At 44.9% G+C, this 14421-nt stretch overlaps 1 protein-coding gene across 3 annotated transcripts; it reads left to right on the top strand.

Annotated features, from left to right (window-relative positions):
- Positions 1 to 74: 74 nt before the first annotated feature.
- On the top strand, positions 75 to 14202 carry TPX2 (TPX2 microtubule nucleation factor). Of its 3 annotated transcripts, XM_075768589.1 has the most exons (18): positions 75 to 205; positions 302 to 409; positions 5377 to 5529; positions 5797 to 5922; positions 6112 to 6232; positions 6791 to 6922; positions 7605 to 7727; positions 8158 to 8291; positions 8601 to 8758; positions 9180 to 9351; positions 9503 to 9641; positions 10184 to 10400; positions 10617 to 10715; positions 11400 to 11576; positions 11720 to 11866; positions 12403 to 12514; positions 13165 to 13352; positions 13797 to 14202. In XM_075768589.1, the coding sequence occupies exons 3-18, from the start codon at positions 5427 to 5429 to the stop codon at positions 13905 to 13907; spliced, it is 2259 nt and encodes a 752-aa protein (XP_075624704.1). In that variant the 5' UTR covers positions 75 to 205; positions 302 to 409; positions 5377 to 5426; the 3' UTR covers positions 13908 to 14202. The 3 variants fall into 3 exon arrangements, with proteins under 3 accessions (XP_075624704.1, XP_075624705.1, XP_075624703.1); XM_075768590.1 differs by lacking the exon at positions 302 to 409 and having other exon boundaries at positions 13186 to 13352; XM_075768588.1 differs by lacking the exon at positions 302 to 409.
- The last annotated feature ends 219 nt before the right edge of the window (positions 14203 to 14421 follow it).

Here is a 14421-nt window from a genome sequence, read left to right as displayed (position 1 = left end):
CGTCGACCCTTCCGGCCAGCGCTCGACAGCGCGGAGTGGGGTTTGCTCATCCGGGTCCTCTGCTCTCCTTGGCAGCTCGCCCAATCGGCACGCACCGAGGGCGTGTCCTAGGCGTTGATTGGTTGGTTCGGATGAACGAGCTGTGTTTGAAATCCGTTAACGGCGGCGGACAGAGGTGCCGCGCAGGGCGGCCGCGAGCGCTGAGGTGAGTGGGTTCCCAGGCACTAGGCGCCCTCTCCGCTATCGGTGGCGGTAGGGGTGGGCTCTCGGCTGCGCCTCACCTTCTGGCCTGCCTTGGCAGATGCTGTCCGGTAACAGCAGACCGGGCCCTAGCCCTTCCCCGGTCATCCGGTCGAGTCTGTCTGGCTGTGGGGGACGTGACTGTGCCGTGGGCCTGCTCCCAGCCCAGGTATCGGTGTCACGGCCACTCGCAGCACCGTGAGACCGGAGGGCGCGGCTGAGAACCGGAGGTGGGAAGCGGTTCAAGGCGCTTAGCCCGCGTCCGGGGCCGCTTTTGCCTGACACGGTGGGTGGGGGGCGGCGTCGCACGTGGGCTAATTGCAACCCCCTCGTGTCCGTGGGGCTGGAGGAGCTGGAGCCTGGGGCTAGCCCACGGCCGGCAGCGGGGAGCTTTCGCCGCTGCTGGGCAGCCGGAGGCCGACGGCGGGCAAAGTCGGCGTGGTGAGGGGTTCCCTCTCATGGGGTGGGTTCGCAGTACTGAAATAAGCCTTAGGGCGAGGGAGCTGCCTCGTGAGTGAAATAAAGTTGTGTGCTGACATGTGAGTCTTCAAACAATCACAAAATCAGATTCTCACGATGAAATACAACCTAGATGTGGTGATGCCAGCAGGGACCAGGCTACCCGCTGTGCTGTGTCGTTAACTGTTCATTCACACCGACTGCTCAAAACCTGAAGGAGTGTGCATCTGAATTTTGGAGCTAAGAAAAATGGGGTTACTTCTTCTCAAAGCAAATCGTGCTTCCTAGGAAAAGGAGGGAAGAAAACCAGAGGAAACCTGGCTTAAGTAACAGAAAATGTATTAAGTTAGCTATTTTTAAGCAGAGCTTTTCCTTTTTTTTAAACTAGAGGAGCCTTGACTTACTCTAACAATAAGTTGAGGTTATACTGGCTATAAATAATTTACTTTTCCTTGAACAGCTATTCTTAGAATGTCCTGTCTTTATGTCTTCTAAAACTTGTGGGATCTCATTTATGGAGTGTGAGACGTCAGGGCTGTTTATTTTGGGCTGTGGGAAGGGGGGGGGGGTCTGGGCTGCTGTTAGCTGCTCTGGCGAAAAGCTGCTGCTCCAGCTCCTCGCTGCTCCTTTTGCTGTAGACTAATGATAGGTCAGAGTGGCCTGTGGAGCTCTGCGTGCTCATCTCTTGCCTGTGTAGAGTTAAAGGCTTTGTCTCCCAGTTTGGGTATTATATGACGGAACAGAAGCATTGCCTCTGTTCTGTACCTGGGATGATGAATTCAGCATTGATTCTGTACTGCAGAAAAGCATGCTTGAGCTTTGAGTGAGGAGCATCAGAGAGGAAGGAGAAGCTGTGGATCCAGAATTCGTTAAAAATGTTCACTTAACCCCACTCAGGGAAAAGCAAGGATGACTTTGTGGCTGCTGGCATTGTGCTGAAAAAATTCACATGGTGGCTTTGTGGTGGGATAGCTTCCTACGAGGCTGTGGTGACAGGACTGTATCTCTAGAGAAGTAGTTTCCAGCCCCCTGTAATGGCCCAATTTATATATTAGCCTGTGAGACACATCTGGGAATTTTGTCTGGATTATTGTCCCTATAGAAGGGAAGCAAAGCTTTGGGTTGCAGGACAATAAAGAAGCTGCCAGGCTGAATTAAGCAAGTTGCCTGGTTAGTGCAGCGTCCTGTTTTTAAACAGCAGTTGGTGTTGAATGCCCAGCAGAAGGCACTGGAATTACTGCAGCACATTGCCATGCAGCTTCCTTGGCCTTCTCTTGCTTATTCCTGATTGTCCATCTTGGGTTTTGAGGCACGTGGCTCAATTGTCTTCAGATTTATCTGCTGATGTAACTCGGAATAGCATTTTTGTGAACCTTTCCAATCCTGTTAGGATTCAGAGTAAGTAACACCTGTAGCTTCTGAAGTTCCAGTAGTGTATTGTGATAAGGTGTTCTCTCAGGTTGACTGGAGCTTATCTAATTACATTGGAAGGTGGCAAGAGAGAGTGGATCCCCTCTGCATCCTCCTTCCATCTGTCCCTTGCTGTTCCACTGAACTCCTCCGTTCTCTTTCCTTCTGAAATCAAATTTCTCCTCTTGGAACTCTGTGGCCTCTCTCCTGACTCAAAGGCTTGTACGGCCGGGGGGTCCTTTGTCCCAGGCAGTGGGTGCTGTTATTGTATTGCTTGGTGACCATCGGTCCGTGCTGGGCTGCTGCTCTGAAAACAAGAGGTTCTTTTGGTTAGGTCGTAATTGTGAACTGGTCCCTTATGATGTGCTTGGTGCTGAGTGTCACTGTGGCTAGGCCAGTACTGCTTAGGTCTTGCTGGAGTTACTCCTCTCCAGCCTACATGTTTTTGGCAAGAAATGAACCACTACACTGAGAAAAAGACACTGAGCACATCGGTGATGGAATTGTGTCAGCATTTTAAAGCTAATTTGGATTAGAGCGAGGTGTGAAGTTATTCTGAAATACCTATTGCACTTGCTGTTGGATCAGTCTTATTCTGGGTCAGGAATGCTTGTTCCAACTTAGCTTAATCCTTTTTCAAAGCTAACTAATCTAAACCAGGCCAAGGCACTCTTCTGGAACGTGCCAAAGTGTAGTTAGTTACTCAAAAGAAACCTGGTGTGCAGAGAAACTCGCTGTCTATTCCTCTTTGTGGATATGGCTCTGCTGCTCTGTACGGAAACCATATGGGGCTGTGGCTGCGTGATGCATGTTTAGGTCAGTGAGGGGAGTGGAACCAGAAAGAGAATAAAGGTTTTAGTTAGCAGTCATTTTTATTGGAGGAATTTGGGCTGGTTTTGAAAGCAAGAGGACCAGATCCTTCTTGTTTCTTGCACCAGTGGTGGTGTGCGCAAGTCTTTGTGAACCAGGTGAAAGCTGATCCTGCAGAAAGGGGGTGAGGGTTCCCCGGCTGGCTTGCTGTGAAGCTTTGCGAACACTATTGTCGACACAGAAGGTGATGGATGTGGAGGAGAGCAGGGTTACGCTTTTAACTACACCATAGATTTATGTAGGATTATAGTGTGTCTATAACCATGGTCTGGTAAATGCACACGGTGCCTGCAATTAGGTAACGTCCCTACTAATGAGAAGGAATTTCTGTACCTCACTTCTGATGGAAGAGTGCCACAGTGGAGAGGAAGAATTTCACCTCCTATCTTTAAAGAAAAAATTGAGATAATGGTGGTTCTGCCATCAAAATCACAATTGGGTGTTTTAAAATGCCTCAAGGGAGCGGGCAGCAGACTTCGGGCTGTACTTGGCTGAGCCTGTTTCGATCGCAGAAGCATTGCAGTGGGTCTGTCGGAGTGATAAATCACCGTAATGTTCTGAACTGGTGGGAGCCCAGTCCCAAACTGAGTCGATGGGTGGAGGAGTGAGACGCCTTTCAGTGAACTGCTGCTTCACAGTAACTCCTATTCTGCACAGGGCTTGGAGGATGCCTAGGGATTTGAAAAGCAATGCCGTGAGTTCATCTGACTGAAATGGACCCTCTGGAGTTACTGTGTAGTAACTTTTACCTCCCCACTGGTTCTTTCAGGAAACTTGGAGTATGAAACTGTGGCATTGATGCACTTCCTTTCTTTTCATGACTGACTATTTGCTTCTGTCAGGGAGGGAGAGAGAGAGGAGGAGGTCAGTGATGAGGGTGCTGACACTATGAAAGAATATGGACTTTACACAGTAAAAAGTTGGAAACTGCAGCAGCGTGGCAGTGGACACAAGTAGCTGTGAAACATGATGCTCATTTCTGACTGGGGAGGGTGAGGGGAGAATGCAGATGACGCATTTGATTTTTTTTTTTTTTTAAAAAGTGGATAGTGTTGACAGAAACTCTATCTTGATTAAGGGCTGTAGGAAAGCATTTGATTCCAGCCATGTCTTGAGCTCAGTTACAGTTGGTTTTGGCTCAGATTCCTCTGTTTGCCTTCTTTGGGTCCTACTCTGACATCTTCACAGTCATGTAGCTGATGCTTCTCTAATGACATTCTTCCTTTTAACTATTGCAATTCTGTGCTGGGGAACTGAAGGCTTCTGGGTGCAGCCATCATCAGGAGGGAGGGCGGGTGATTGTAAACAGCAGTGGTACCTTCTAAATGCTGCTTTGATTTACTCTTGAATGTTTTCTTATTTATGGAGCATACCCTCTGGGTTGAACAATGTGTGGTCTGCCTAGACAGATGGTTTAGGTCTGAGACTTTGTGGATTAAGAATATGCTGCCTTAGAGTTGATTGGGCTCATAAAAGCAAAGTTCAGGTGATTTCCTTAGGGAGTGTTTTATAACACATCCTCATGGGCTTTGCCTTGCAGCTGTGTGAGGCATTGTGAAAGTATGAAAACACCTTTGCAAAAAGGTTTTGTTAAAATTTAAGGGTTTGACTTGGTTGCTGGCTTTATTCCTGTTCCATTGAGTCTAGTATCACCTGTTGACACAGGGACACCTCCTGCTGTCAGTGCTCTGCTAATTAACTGCAGGGACTGTTTTTGATGGTCACAGTGCTTGGTTTGTTTATAGACTGGCCAGCCTCAGGGTAGTGCTGTGGAATGCAGCAAGGACCCTACGCTGCCCTTCTTCCTACTTTTTGCCCAGTAACAATGCTCTACAGAACTCTGTTCCTGCTTTGGAAATCAATTTATTCTGTAGAAGAGCATGTTTGTGTCATTAGTTCTTGTTTGTAGCCCTTCAGAGGGAGGAAAAACTGGACTTTGCGGTGCTCTAGAGTCAGCTTCATCATCGGGCTCTTGCTTTATAAATCTGTGAACTGGTAAGGGTAAGAACTGTTCTTTGCTGTGTGTGGTGACAGAGGGAAGAACAAATCAGTTGCTCTCTAGAAAAGCTTTGTACTGTATTTCCTTTTTAAAAATACAATTCTAACACCTACAGGTACAAGGAAAACCTTCAAAACTTGATCTTTTTGGTAGTTTTGAGCTGCAGATGTCAACAGTGGTAAAGCTTCTGTAGCTTTGCCAGTCAGCAGTAGAACAAAAAACTCCACTGCTTATGAGGCATTCTGTCTGAGGGCTGTGAATTAGACAGGAAAATGTACCAAAGACTGTCCCAGCATCTGTCTCTAGAAACTGTGCAGAGGAAAAGTGATGGAGAATGATTTAGCTGACACCTGTGTTGGAGTTTAGTATAACAGGTGACCAATGCTTGTTGTCTAAAGGACTGTAGCAGTGCAAGCAGAGAACTCACAAGGACAGCGGGAAAGTGAAGATGTCTCACCCAGAATCTCGCTATTCCTTTGATGTCCCAAACCCTTGCATCAATTTTGCGACTCTAAGTGATGATGATGTACACAATGCAGACTCCTGGTTTGGTAAGTTGCTTCCAATGCCTCGATTTGTTTTCTCTTTGGATGGGGGCTTGGCATGATGCTTGTTTTGGGCCTGGCTTCTGTGCAGATGGGTTAGTCATGTTGCTAACCGCATTGTTTATCATGTGTGAGGGCTTTTGTTTTTGTATTTAAACTTTGATTGTCATCTGTAACTTGACAGATGACTTTGATAACATCATAATGAGATTCTAGGGTATTGTTAAAAATTTCCTAACACAGTATGTGTAGTGAAAGTCTCTTTCCTCACAGACCAAAAAGCAAATCTGGAGAATGTCCCTCCTGCAGAAAATCTGGCAAAGGTCTCACAGGACAGCCCTGCTTTTTCAAAGCCTGATATTATTCTGTCTTCTGTCACATCGCAAGGAATAACAATGAGTAAGCTGGCATGGTATGGGAGGGAGAGAATAAACTTTACCTGTTTTTGACTGGTAAAATGAAAAGGCCTCAGTCTGACTTTTGTGGGACCATCTTCATATATTGTTGTCTAGCAAGGTCTCATGGTTTCACTTCAGCATTCCTCTGTGTGTATGTATAATATGAGCTGACGTTTATCACTGTTCTCAGGTGAAAGCCATGGCAAAGGTGACGGTGAAGCAGAATGCGTGCAGGCCAGTGTGGCTCCTCAGAATATTGTTGGATCCCTGACAAGCTGGAGAGCTGCTGCTCCTGCAGAGGCCTCTCAAAGGTGAAATACTTGTATTTAGTTTACATGAAGATTGATGACAGTGTAACTAAGCAGGTCCTTGCTCTCAAGATGTGCAGTTCTAGCTGTTCTTGGGTCATCCTATGAGTCTGAAGCTCTCCAGCACAGAGGTCGTGCATTGGGACAGCTGATCTACTTGCTAAGCTGGAGGGACGATCTCTAGGGGTGGAAATGTAATGCAGTGTCTCACATACTTCTCAAATGAGACTCAGTAGCACTAGGAGCTTCTGGAATGTGAGGATATCTGAAACTGAAGTGGTTATAAAGTTTCTTTGTTTATATCTGCCTGACTTGGACAGAACTTGTTTGTAATATGAATGCAAGAGGCTCCGTGTGCTCATATATACCCAAGAATATTAAGTTGATGGATTGTTAAACTTAAGTCATTCATGCTGCAGTTGGATTGTTGTGTTAAACACACAATTTGCATAGGGGGCATGTTGGAGTTAGGTGATGTGCTAATGTTAAAAAGTGTTATACACATTGTGTGTTGTCTTAGACCTGAGGGAAAGCTAACCTCCATTTTCTGTTCTACTCTAGACCAGGTAGAAGACAGGCTACAAAGCAGAAAAAAACACAGCAACACAAACAGCCAGCTAGAATCAAAGCAGAGAGAAACGCTAATGCCTTGGTTAATAAAGAAGAGGTTCCACCCCTGAAAAAAATGAGAATGTAAGTCATCAAAGCCCTTCTGTTTGGGGCTGGGAAGGGAGAATATAACTGTTTCTTCGGAAAGGATTTCCACATGGATGAGAGGGTTCTCGCAGGAGGGTTAGGGGGAGGTGACGGAAACCTGATTCCTGATACAGCTGTTTCTTCTTGTTTACGAAACTGGTAAGACCTGAAGGAAATGCTCTATTTGGAGGTAGAGATGTGAATGAAATAAGCTTGGCTTTCTTAAGATTCTTACTCCACACTCAGTGTCTGTCAGCTAGCTTTAAATTTGGCTTAACTTATCCATCAGGAAGTCATCAGGCAGTCATAAGCTATGAAAGAGTTGCAGCTAAAATATTTCTCAAATTAGCTTAACCACTAAGATAGCGTATGGTGATAAGCTTGAGGTCAGGAAATTGAAGTGCGATCTCTCAAACACTGCTGTACCTAGATGAACTACAGTACACCTACCTCCTCAAGAAAAGCCTAAGCTCTAAAAACTCAGTAATTCATCTTCCCTTCTACAGCCTTAGAGTACCAGGGAAAACTAGACGATCTATACCTGGGCCCGTGGTGAGGTAAGGCCAGTCTGGCATACCTTAGAATTCACCAGGTGTTGGGATGTGGTGAGAGCTGCAGGTGATCTTTCATTAGAGCACAATTAATTGGAGTGGTTTGTTATAACAACTTGTTACCTTAGTTCTAGCAGCAGAGAGAAGCTGACAGAAGTAGCCACGAAGAGAGAGCCCCTGCAGAATCCTGACCTCTCCCCAGGGAGAGGGAAAAGCAAACTGACCGTGCCCTCCACGCCAACAATGTTAAAGTACGTAGCTTTCTTGTGACTTGTCATTGCTAATCACAGTTGATTTAGGTGAGAGCCGTGGCTAGAGTGTTTTCAACTTTGACTTAGCATGTGGTGGTATCAGATTTAGTAAACACTGGATCAAGATGACAAAATTAGAATGAAATGTACTTCACCAGCTGCACCTGAGCAAAGGAAAGCTTTTGCTTTTAATTGAGGAAAAAATTGTTCTTGCTAATGGATGAAGCATGCATACAGCAAATGTGTATGCAGGATAGCAGTTAGCTGCAAGCTTTCTTGAGCAAACAAAATCCAAAGAGATCTTTTCTAGAGTGTATTTTTATAACAAATGATACTTCTGCAGTGAAGTCAGAGCTAAGCATGTTCCTTTGCACTAACGTCATCCTGTGAAGCAGGGAGGTGTATCTCAGTCTTTAACATGCCTCTGCAGGAGAACCAATCTTTCTGGCAAAGTGAAGAGTACGGAGGAGCAGGAGCTGGAAAAGATGCAGCAGTTGCAGCGGGAGGTTATGGAGCTGCGGAAGAAGAACGAGGAGTCTCTGAAAGCAGCTATTGCTGGAGCAGGTGGGCTCTAGCTGAATTCCAAATTGAAACTGTATTGGGCTCAGCTGGAGAGTGCTGTACAAGTACCTTTAAAAATAAACATTCCAGATTTTGTAGTAAATATTAGGATTAAGGGGCTTTTAATGTAGATCAGCCTCTAAACTGCCTGGAAACAGTTTGGTTTGGCTTTTGTCATATTTTGAAAGGTTTTAGATGAGTTTGTCAAAAACTGTTCAAGTTATTAGAAAGTAAATGTCTCTTTCTTTTTCCTCCCTAAATCTTCCCCCCACCCTAAAAGGCTTCCAGACCTTACATGCTCTTTTTCTTTAGGACAACCCGTGAAGAGACATGTTGGTCAAGTAACAAAGCCAATTGACTTCCACTTCTGCACGGAGAATAGAATTAAACAGCACGTGGAAAGCCAGCCTGGGAGTGAGTACAAGGAACTGGATTTTGCAGCAGTACTGAGAAAGCATCCTCCTTCTCCGGTGAGAGCCAGAATGTTGCCAGCAGTCAGCTGACTAATTCCTGACATCACCTTCTTTCTGCTTTTTTGCAAGATATATGCTGCTGGTAACCTGCAAAGAGGGTTACCATAGGAGAGGCAAGCATTGTGCAAACATAACTGTTAGCTCACTGTGTATCTGCATTGCCACAAGACTCTAAAGGGCCCTTTAATGTCATATCTTCCAGTTATTACATTTCATGTTAAAATCTTCCACTTTGTACAGTTTCCCAGTATGACTAGTTTGTGCATGTCCATACAACTAAGAGTTAATCTAATGTGAAGTGTTACCTCCTTTTCAATAAGAGGAAGAGACAGGTACTGTGGATCAGTGGGGATAGGAAATGTCATCAAAGCATCCTGTGTTAAATGGCCATAATGACTGTAGCTTTTTTTTTCTCCAGGGGCGAATGCCAAAGGGACCCACTGTCCCCAAACCGTTCAATCTGTCCCAGGGAAACAAAAGAAAACTTGAAGAAACCACATCAGAATACGTGTCCCTTGCAGAGCAGGTAGAAGCATTCCAAAAACGCACACCCTCTCGTTACCATTTGAGGAGCAGAAAGTCTGATGAAGGTGAGCAGTCCTAGCTATGTCCAGGCAGGAGGCTGTCCACAGAGATGGTGGGAGAGCAAGAACAATGCTTTGGCTACTCTACTGAGCAAACAGTCTGTGCCTGTTGCAGGCGTTGCCATTAACTGCTAGTCTCTGTGACTTGAATTTATAGGCCCAGTTCCAGGAAAGCTGATGAAGGCTCGGCTTACACACCCTAAAACACCAGTGCTTCTAACAAAGCAGCGCTTCAGACCTGCCACCTGCAAAACTACAGCAGAGTTAGAAGCAGAGGAAATTGAGAAAATTCAACAGTAAGTAAAGGCTTACTCCAGTCCTTCAAGAGAGAATTATACCACTTTGGAAATATCTTTCAGATGCCAAAATATCACTTCTCAGGAATACCCTTTTTGTGTAAAAGAATTAGTAGCATAAAACCACTGAGATTCTTTTAGCTTCTGCATAATCCTATGGCTCTGATTGTAGAGATGTGAAAAGTAGCAGATTCATTTTGAAGAAAGTGCTCTTAGGAGAGCTGATCTCGGGTTGAGTACAGCTTATGATTAGTAAAGCAAACCCTGTATAGCAGTACAGCCTGCATATGCTTCAAAACTCTCCTGTAGAAAAGGTTTTGAATTTCCAGGAAAGCAATCCATAAGGTTTTTCCTTTAACATCTTGCTGTTTCAGAAGCAAAGGGGGAGTTGCTAACTAGAGCAGCACATATGTAACGTGTCTGTGGCACAACTGCTTCTGTACCTGACTATTGCTCTCTTATGCTGCAAGAGAAACTACTAGCTAGAAGCTGGATCTTGCCATGTACAGTATGTTGGTGACTGCTCTGTCTTTCCTGTGTAGGTACAAATTCAAAGCACGAGAACTTGATCACAAAATCTTTGAGGGTGGACCACTCCTGCCTAAGAAACAGCCTGTGAAGGAACTCACGCAACCCATTGGCTTTGAGTTGGAAATAGAAAAAAGGATTCAGGAGCGTGAGAGTAAGAAGCAGCAGGAGGAAGAGCACTTTGAATTCCATTCTAGGCCATGTCCAACAAAAATCCTGGAGGATGTTGTGGTAAGAAGTTTAGTAATACCCAGGACTGAGGTGGCAATTAGCTTCAAAATGTTTGTAGCTGTGTTGCATTATGTATTTAATAATCTTTAGTAAACACTGTAGTTCTTACCTAATGACAGACAATGAGTACCTACTGTGCTATGTCAGGTTGGTTTTCTGTAGCACTTTTTCTTGGTACTTAGGCTTGGGTAACTCCTTCCCCGCTCTTCTGAACAGGGCGTTCCAGAGAAGAAAGCGCTTCCTGTCACAGTCCCCAAGTCTCCAGTCTTCACCTTGAAAAGCAGAACCCGAATGCCTGGCAAAGATGAAGAAAAGGTAACTCTTGTGAATGGGCGGTAGGCAAGCCTCCTTGTCCCACCGTGGTGACTGCCTCAGCCAGCCTGCCGTACCTCTGCCAGTTGGGTCTGATGGTCTGGTTCAGTTAGTCCCTTCCCTCCTGTTAGGCAATTCCTCTCTAATGATCTAGTTGCTGATACTCATTTTACAGAAACTGAATTCTCATAGAACATGAAATAATTCAATTTAAACAGGAAGGCACCGACTAGGGTTTTTGAAGTATTGCTGCCATGAATGAGGAAAGTAACCTGCTGAGATTTCTGAAGGACATTGCCCTTCCCTATTCTGTTATTGAGAAGGGCAGATATTGCACGTGATCTTTCTTCTCCCTGCAGTCACTCTAGATCCCTGGAGGTGGGGAGCAGGATTCAGAATGCATCATGTCCTTCCTCCTTTTCCTCTTGTGAAGAGGAGGTTAAAGAATTACAGTCTAATTTGGATGACTACTAGAACTGATAGTGGTTTGGGAAGAGGAAGGACTTGCCTGTGGTTCAGGATGCCTGCAAATTGAATAACTAATTTTTGCAGTGTCCAGAGTGTTTTTTCTTGATGCTGTTGTGACCCTTATTAAAGGAACTCTAGTATTCATGGCTTTGGCAGGAGTTAGTCTTTTTCTACAAAAATCTGGTGCTGTGTCAGATCCTAACACTAATATCCCTTCAGGAAAAAGAGGTGCTCCCTGTGATCAAAGCTAACCCTATGCCTCATTACGGAGTGCCTTTCAAACCTAAAATGCCAGAGCAGAGGCATGTGGAAGTTTGCCCCTTCTCTTTCGATGCTCGTGACAGAGAGCGGCAAATACAGAAAGAGAAAAAAATAGAAGAATTGCAGAAGGAAGAGGTAAGAACTAAAAGCTACCTTGGATTCCACTCCTTCAGTAAAAAGGGTGTGGCAGGATTTGCCTCTTGCTGTTGACTGTTAAGCTTGCAAAGCTTCATGCCTTTGAGGAAAGGGCAAGAAATATTTCAAGTTGTTTTTTTCAGGTGCCAAAGTTCAAAGCACTACCTCTGCCTTACTTTGACCATGTTAAGCTGCCAGAAAAGAAGGTCAAAAACCCAACTCAGCCTGAACCGTTCAATCTGCAGATTGATGAACGGGGAGCTGCCAAGCTACAGACCTGGAAACAGCAGGTAGGATGAAAAGGATAACAGGTACAACCAGCCTTAAAGCAGGTAGTGGAGTTGTGATTGACCTGCAAAAGTGTCCTGCTTGAGTTGAATCAGATTCTGAGTTTGAGCAATGAATTATCCTGTCCTTGGCATGAGGTTACGGATTGGGGATTTTGTCTCACTTTATGGTAAGTGATGGGATTTACCACAACTGCACGAACAGCTGTGGGGTATTTTCTAAGCAGCAGCTATGTGCAGCTGGGATCCCTTTGCTGACTACCTCTGTGCTTGGGGATTTATTGACATATAAATAATATACTACTTTTCTCATGTGAAGTCTGTAGTGGACACCTAAAACTTCCTTCAGGCTATTTTTGGCAGAAGTAACTGGCAGGCAACAAGTGACACAACTTTTTGGCTTTAATATAACTTTCTATGCAAATGACTTGATCTAAGCCAAACTGGCTTTTCCAGTGTTGGGAGTGCTGAAGTCTGGGGAGATGAGGAGATGGTCTGTTTGTAATGCCTGGTGCTTGATGGGCTCGCTTCTCTTGCAGCTTGAAGAAGATTTGAAAAGGCAGAAAGAGGCAGCACATTTTAAAGCTCGTCCCAACACAGTGGTGTACCAGGAGCCTTTTGTGCCAAAAAAGGAAAATAAGCTGTTATCAGGTGGGGTACTTGCTGCACAGGCTTGGCTGGTAACTCAGAACTGATGCAATTAAATGATGTTTAGTCTGGCTGTTTCCTCTTCTTTATCAGGGCAGCCAATAGTGCTGTGTACTTAATCAACTAATTCCCTAACAGCTTGTGTCCCCAGGGAGTGGGGGAGTTTCCACTGCCTCCCTGTCCTGCACTAATAGTGAGCTGTATTTAACAGCTATGCTACAATTGGCAGATGATTGATGTGCGCTAGCTTGGGATGAGGGTAAACAGTATGCAAGGAGCTCCCTGGAGAGACAGCTGGCATTTCTGCAGCAGCTGTCAGTCTTTTCCTTCTATTTCTAATAATGAGATAAAGGCATCTACAGCTTAGGGTAGACTAAACTACGTAGGGTATAGAACCATCCAAAAAACTTGTTTGTACTAACAATTGTGTGCTTGCTCCCTCCTATGAGGACACCCATGACGGGGTAACACCAGTGTTAACACTGTTCACATTTGGGTATAAGGTTTTATCTTTTCCTGAAGCCTGGAGGTATCTACTAACTACCCTTGCAAGGTGAAGCGTTTCAGAGGGAGGCTTCCATTTGGCACTAGCACTGCTCTGCTTTACCTGACTGTCTTTGCACCAATGTTATCTCCTTTATTTCTAAACTTAGAGAGCCTTTCTGGTTCTGCAGTTCCTGAAAGCTTTGAGCTGGCAACAGAAAAAAGAGCTAAAGAGCGGCAAGAATTTGAAAAACGATTGGCAACTATAGAAGCCGTAAAGGAGAGGCATCAAGAGCAGGTCAGACAGCAAAAAGAGGAGCGTGAAAAGGAAGAAGTTGCTAAGCTAAGACAAGAGATGGTAAGTGAGCTATTTCTGAACAGGGGCTGTAAAGTAACCCAAAGGGATGTGTGAATGTACTAAATGAACTAACGTCAATGTTGAGCTGCATTAAGACTGTCTTTTCAAGTTTCCTGTTGCAAACTGACTCCTCATTAACTTTACAACTGGTCTTAAACAAAAAAAGCAGCTCTGCTGAGATGTACATGCGTACAGCTCCAAAAGCTGCGTACTTTTAGAGCTGTACGCATGTAGTCATTGGAGCAGAATGATCTCTGTAAAATCCACAACCCCAAAGTGTGCCTTGCATGTTCCTGGTGGCTCACTCCAGTGCCCTAGGCACTATGGTTGTCTTGTAGACAGATGCCTGTCTTCATTCCACCAATGGCTCGCCTGCAGGTTTCAGCTTCATCATAACTGCAACAGTTTGCTTTGTTTTGTACTTGATTGATTTTTTTTTTACAGGTTCACAAGGCAAACCCAATACGCAAATACCGCAGCGTAGAGGTGAAGCCCAGTGACCAGCCACTGACTATGCCGAAGTCTCCCAACTTCTCAGATAGATTTCGGTGCTGATATGCATCCACGTGCTAGTAGGAGGAAGATCCCATCCCTCTCTGCTCTCTTGATAGGCAGAGAGGGAACAGTTGTTTTTATGTGACTGCTCAGTCTCAACTCCTACACTTGGTTCCATTATTGTTATATTGAGTAGTTTAACTCCACCTGAGGCAGGTGGCTGAGGCACAGCATACAGGCAGTGCCATACGGCCTCGCTTCACTTCTAGACAACTTGTTTTCTAAGGACTAAAGCAGGTTTTGATATTGTATACAAATATTGTGTGCCTGAACTAAATAAAAATTCCTAATCTGATTGGTGTCTCTTGCTAGTGGGCTGAATCACTTACCTGCACAAGAGTTTCAGTAAAGGGTGAACGCAGGAAGATGTGCACATCTGGAAGAGCTGGCTTGTCTTTGTTCATCTAAGTATTGGTTTCAAGTGTCTGTTTCTTAGACTTTTTGTCTGTATTAAGCTTGAATTGTGCTAAGTGGCTTCTGCAAACCAATGTATTGCAGGTCCAACCTTTCTTGT

The sequence above is a fragment of the Balearica regulorum genome, chromosome 16 (genome assembly GCF_011004875.1).
Source record: "Balearica regulorum gibbericeps isolate bBalReg1 chromosome 16, bBalReg1.pri, whole genome shotgun sequence".
Taxonomy (NCBI): domain Eukaryota; kingdom Metazoa; phylum Chordata; class Aves; order Gruiformes; family Gruidae; genus Balearica; species Balearica regulorum.
Note: the sequence above shows the minus strand (reverse complement) of the source record. Positions and strands in the feature narration are given on the sequence as shown.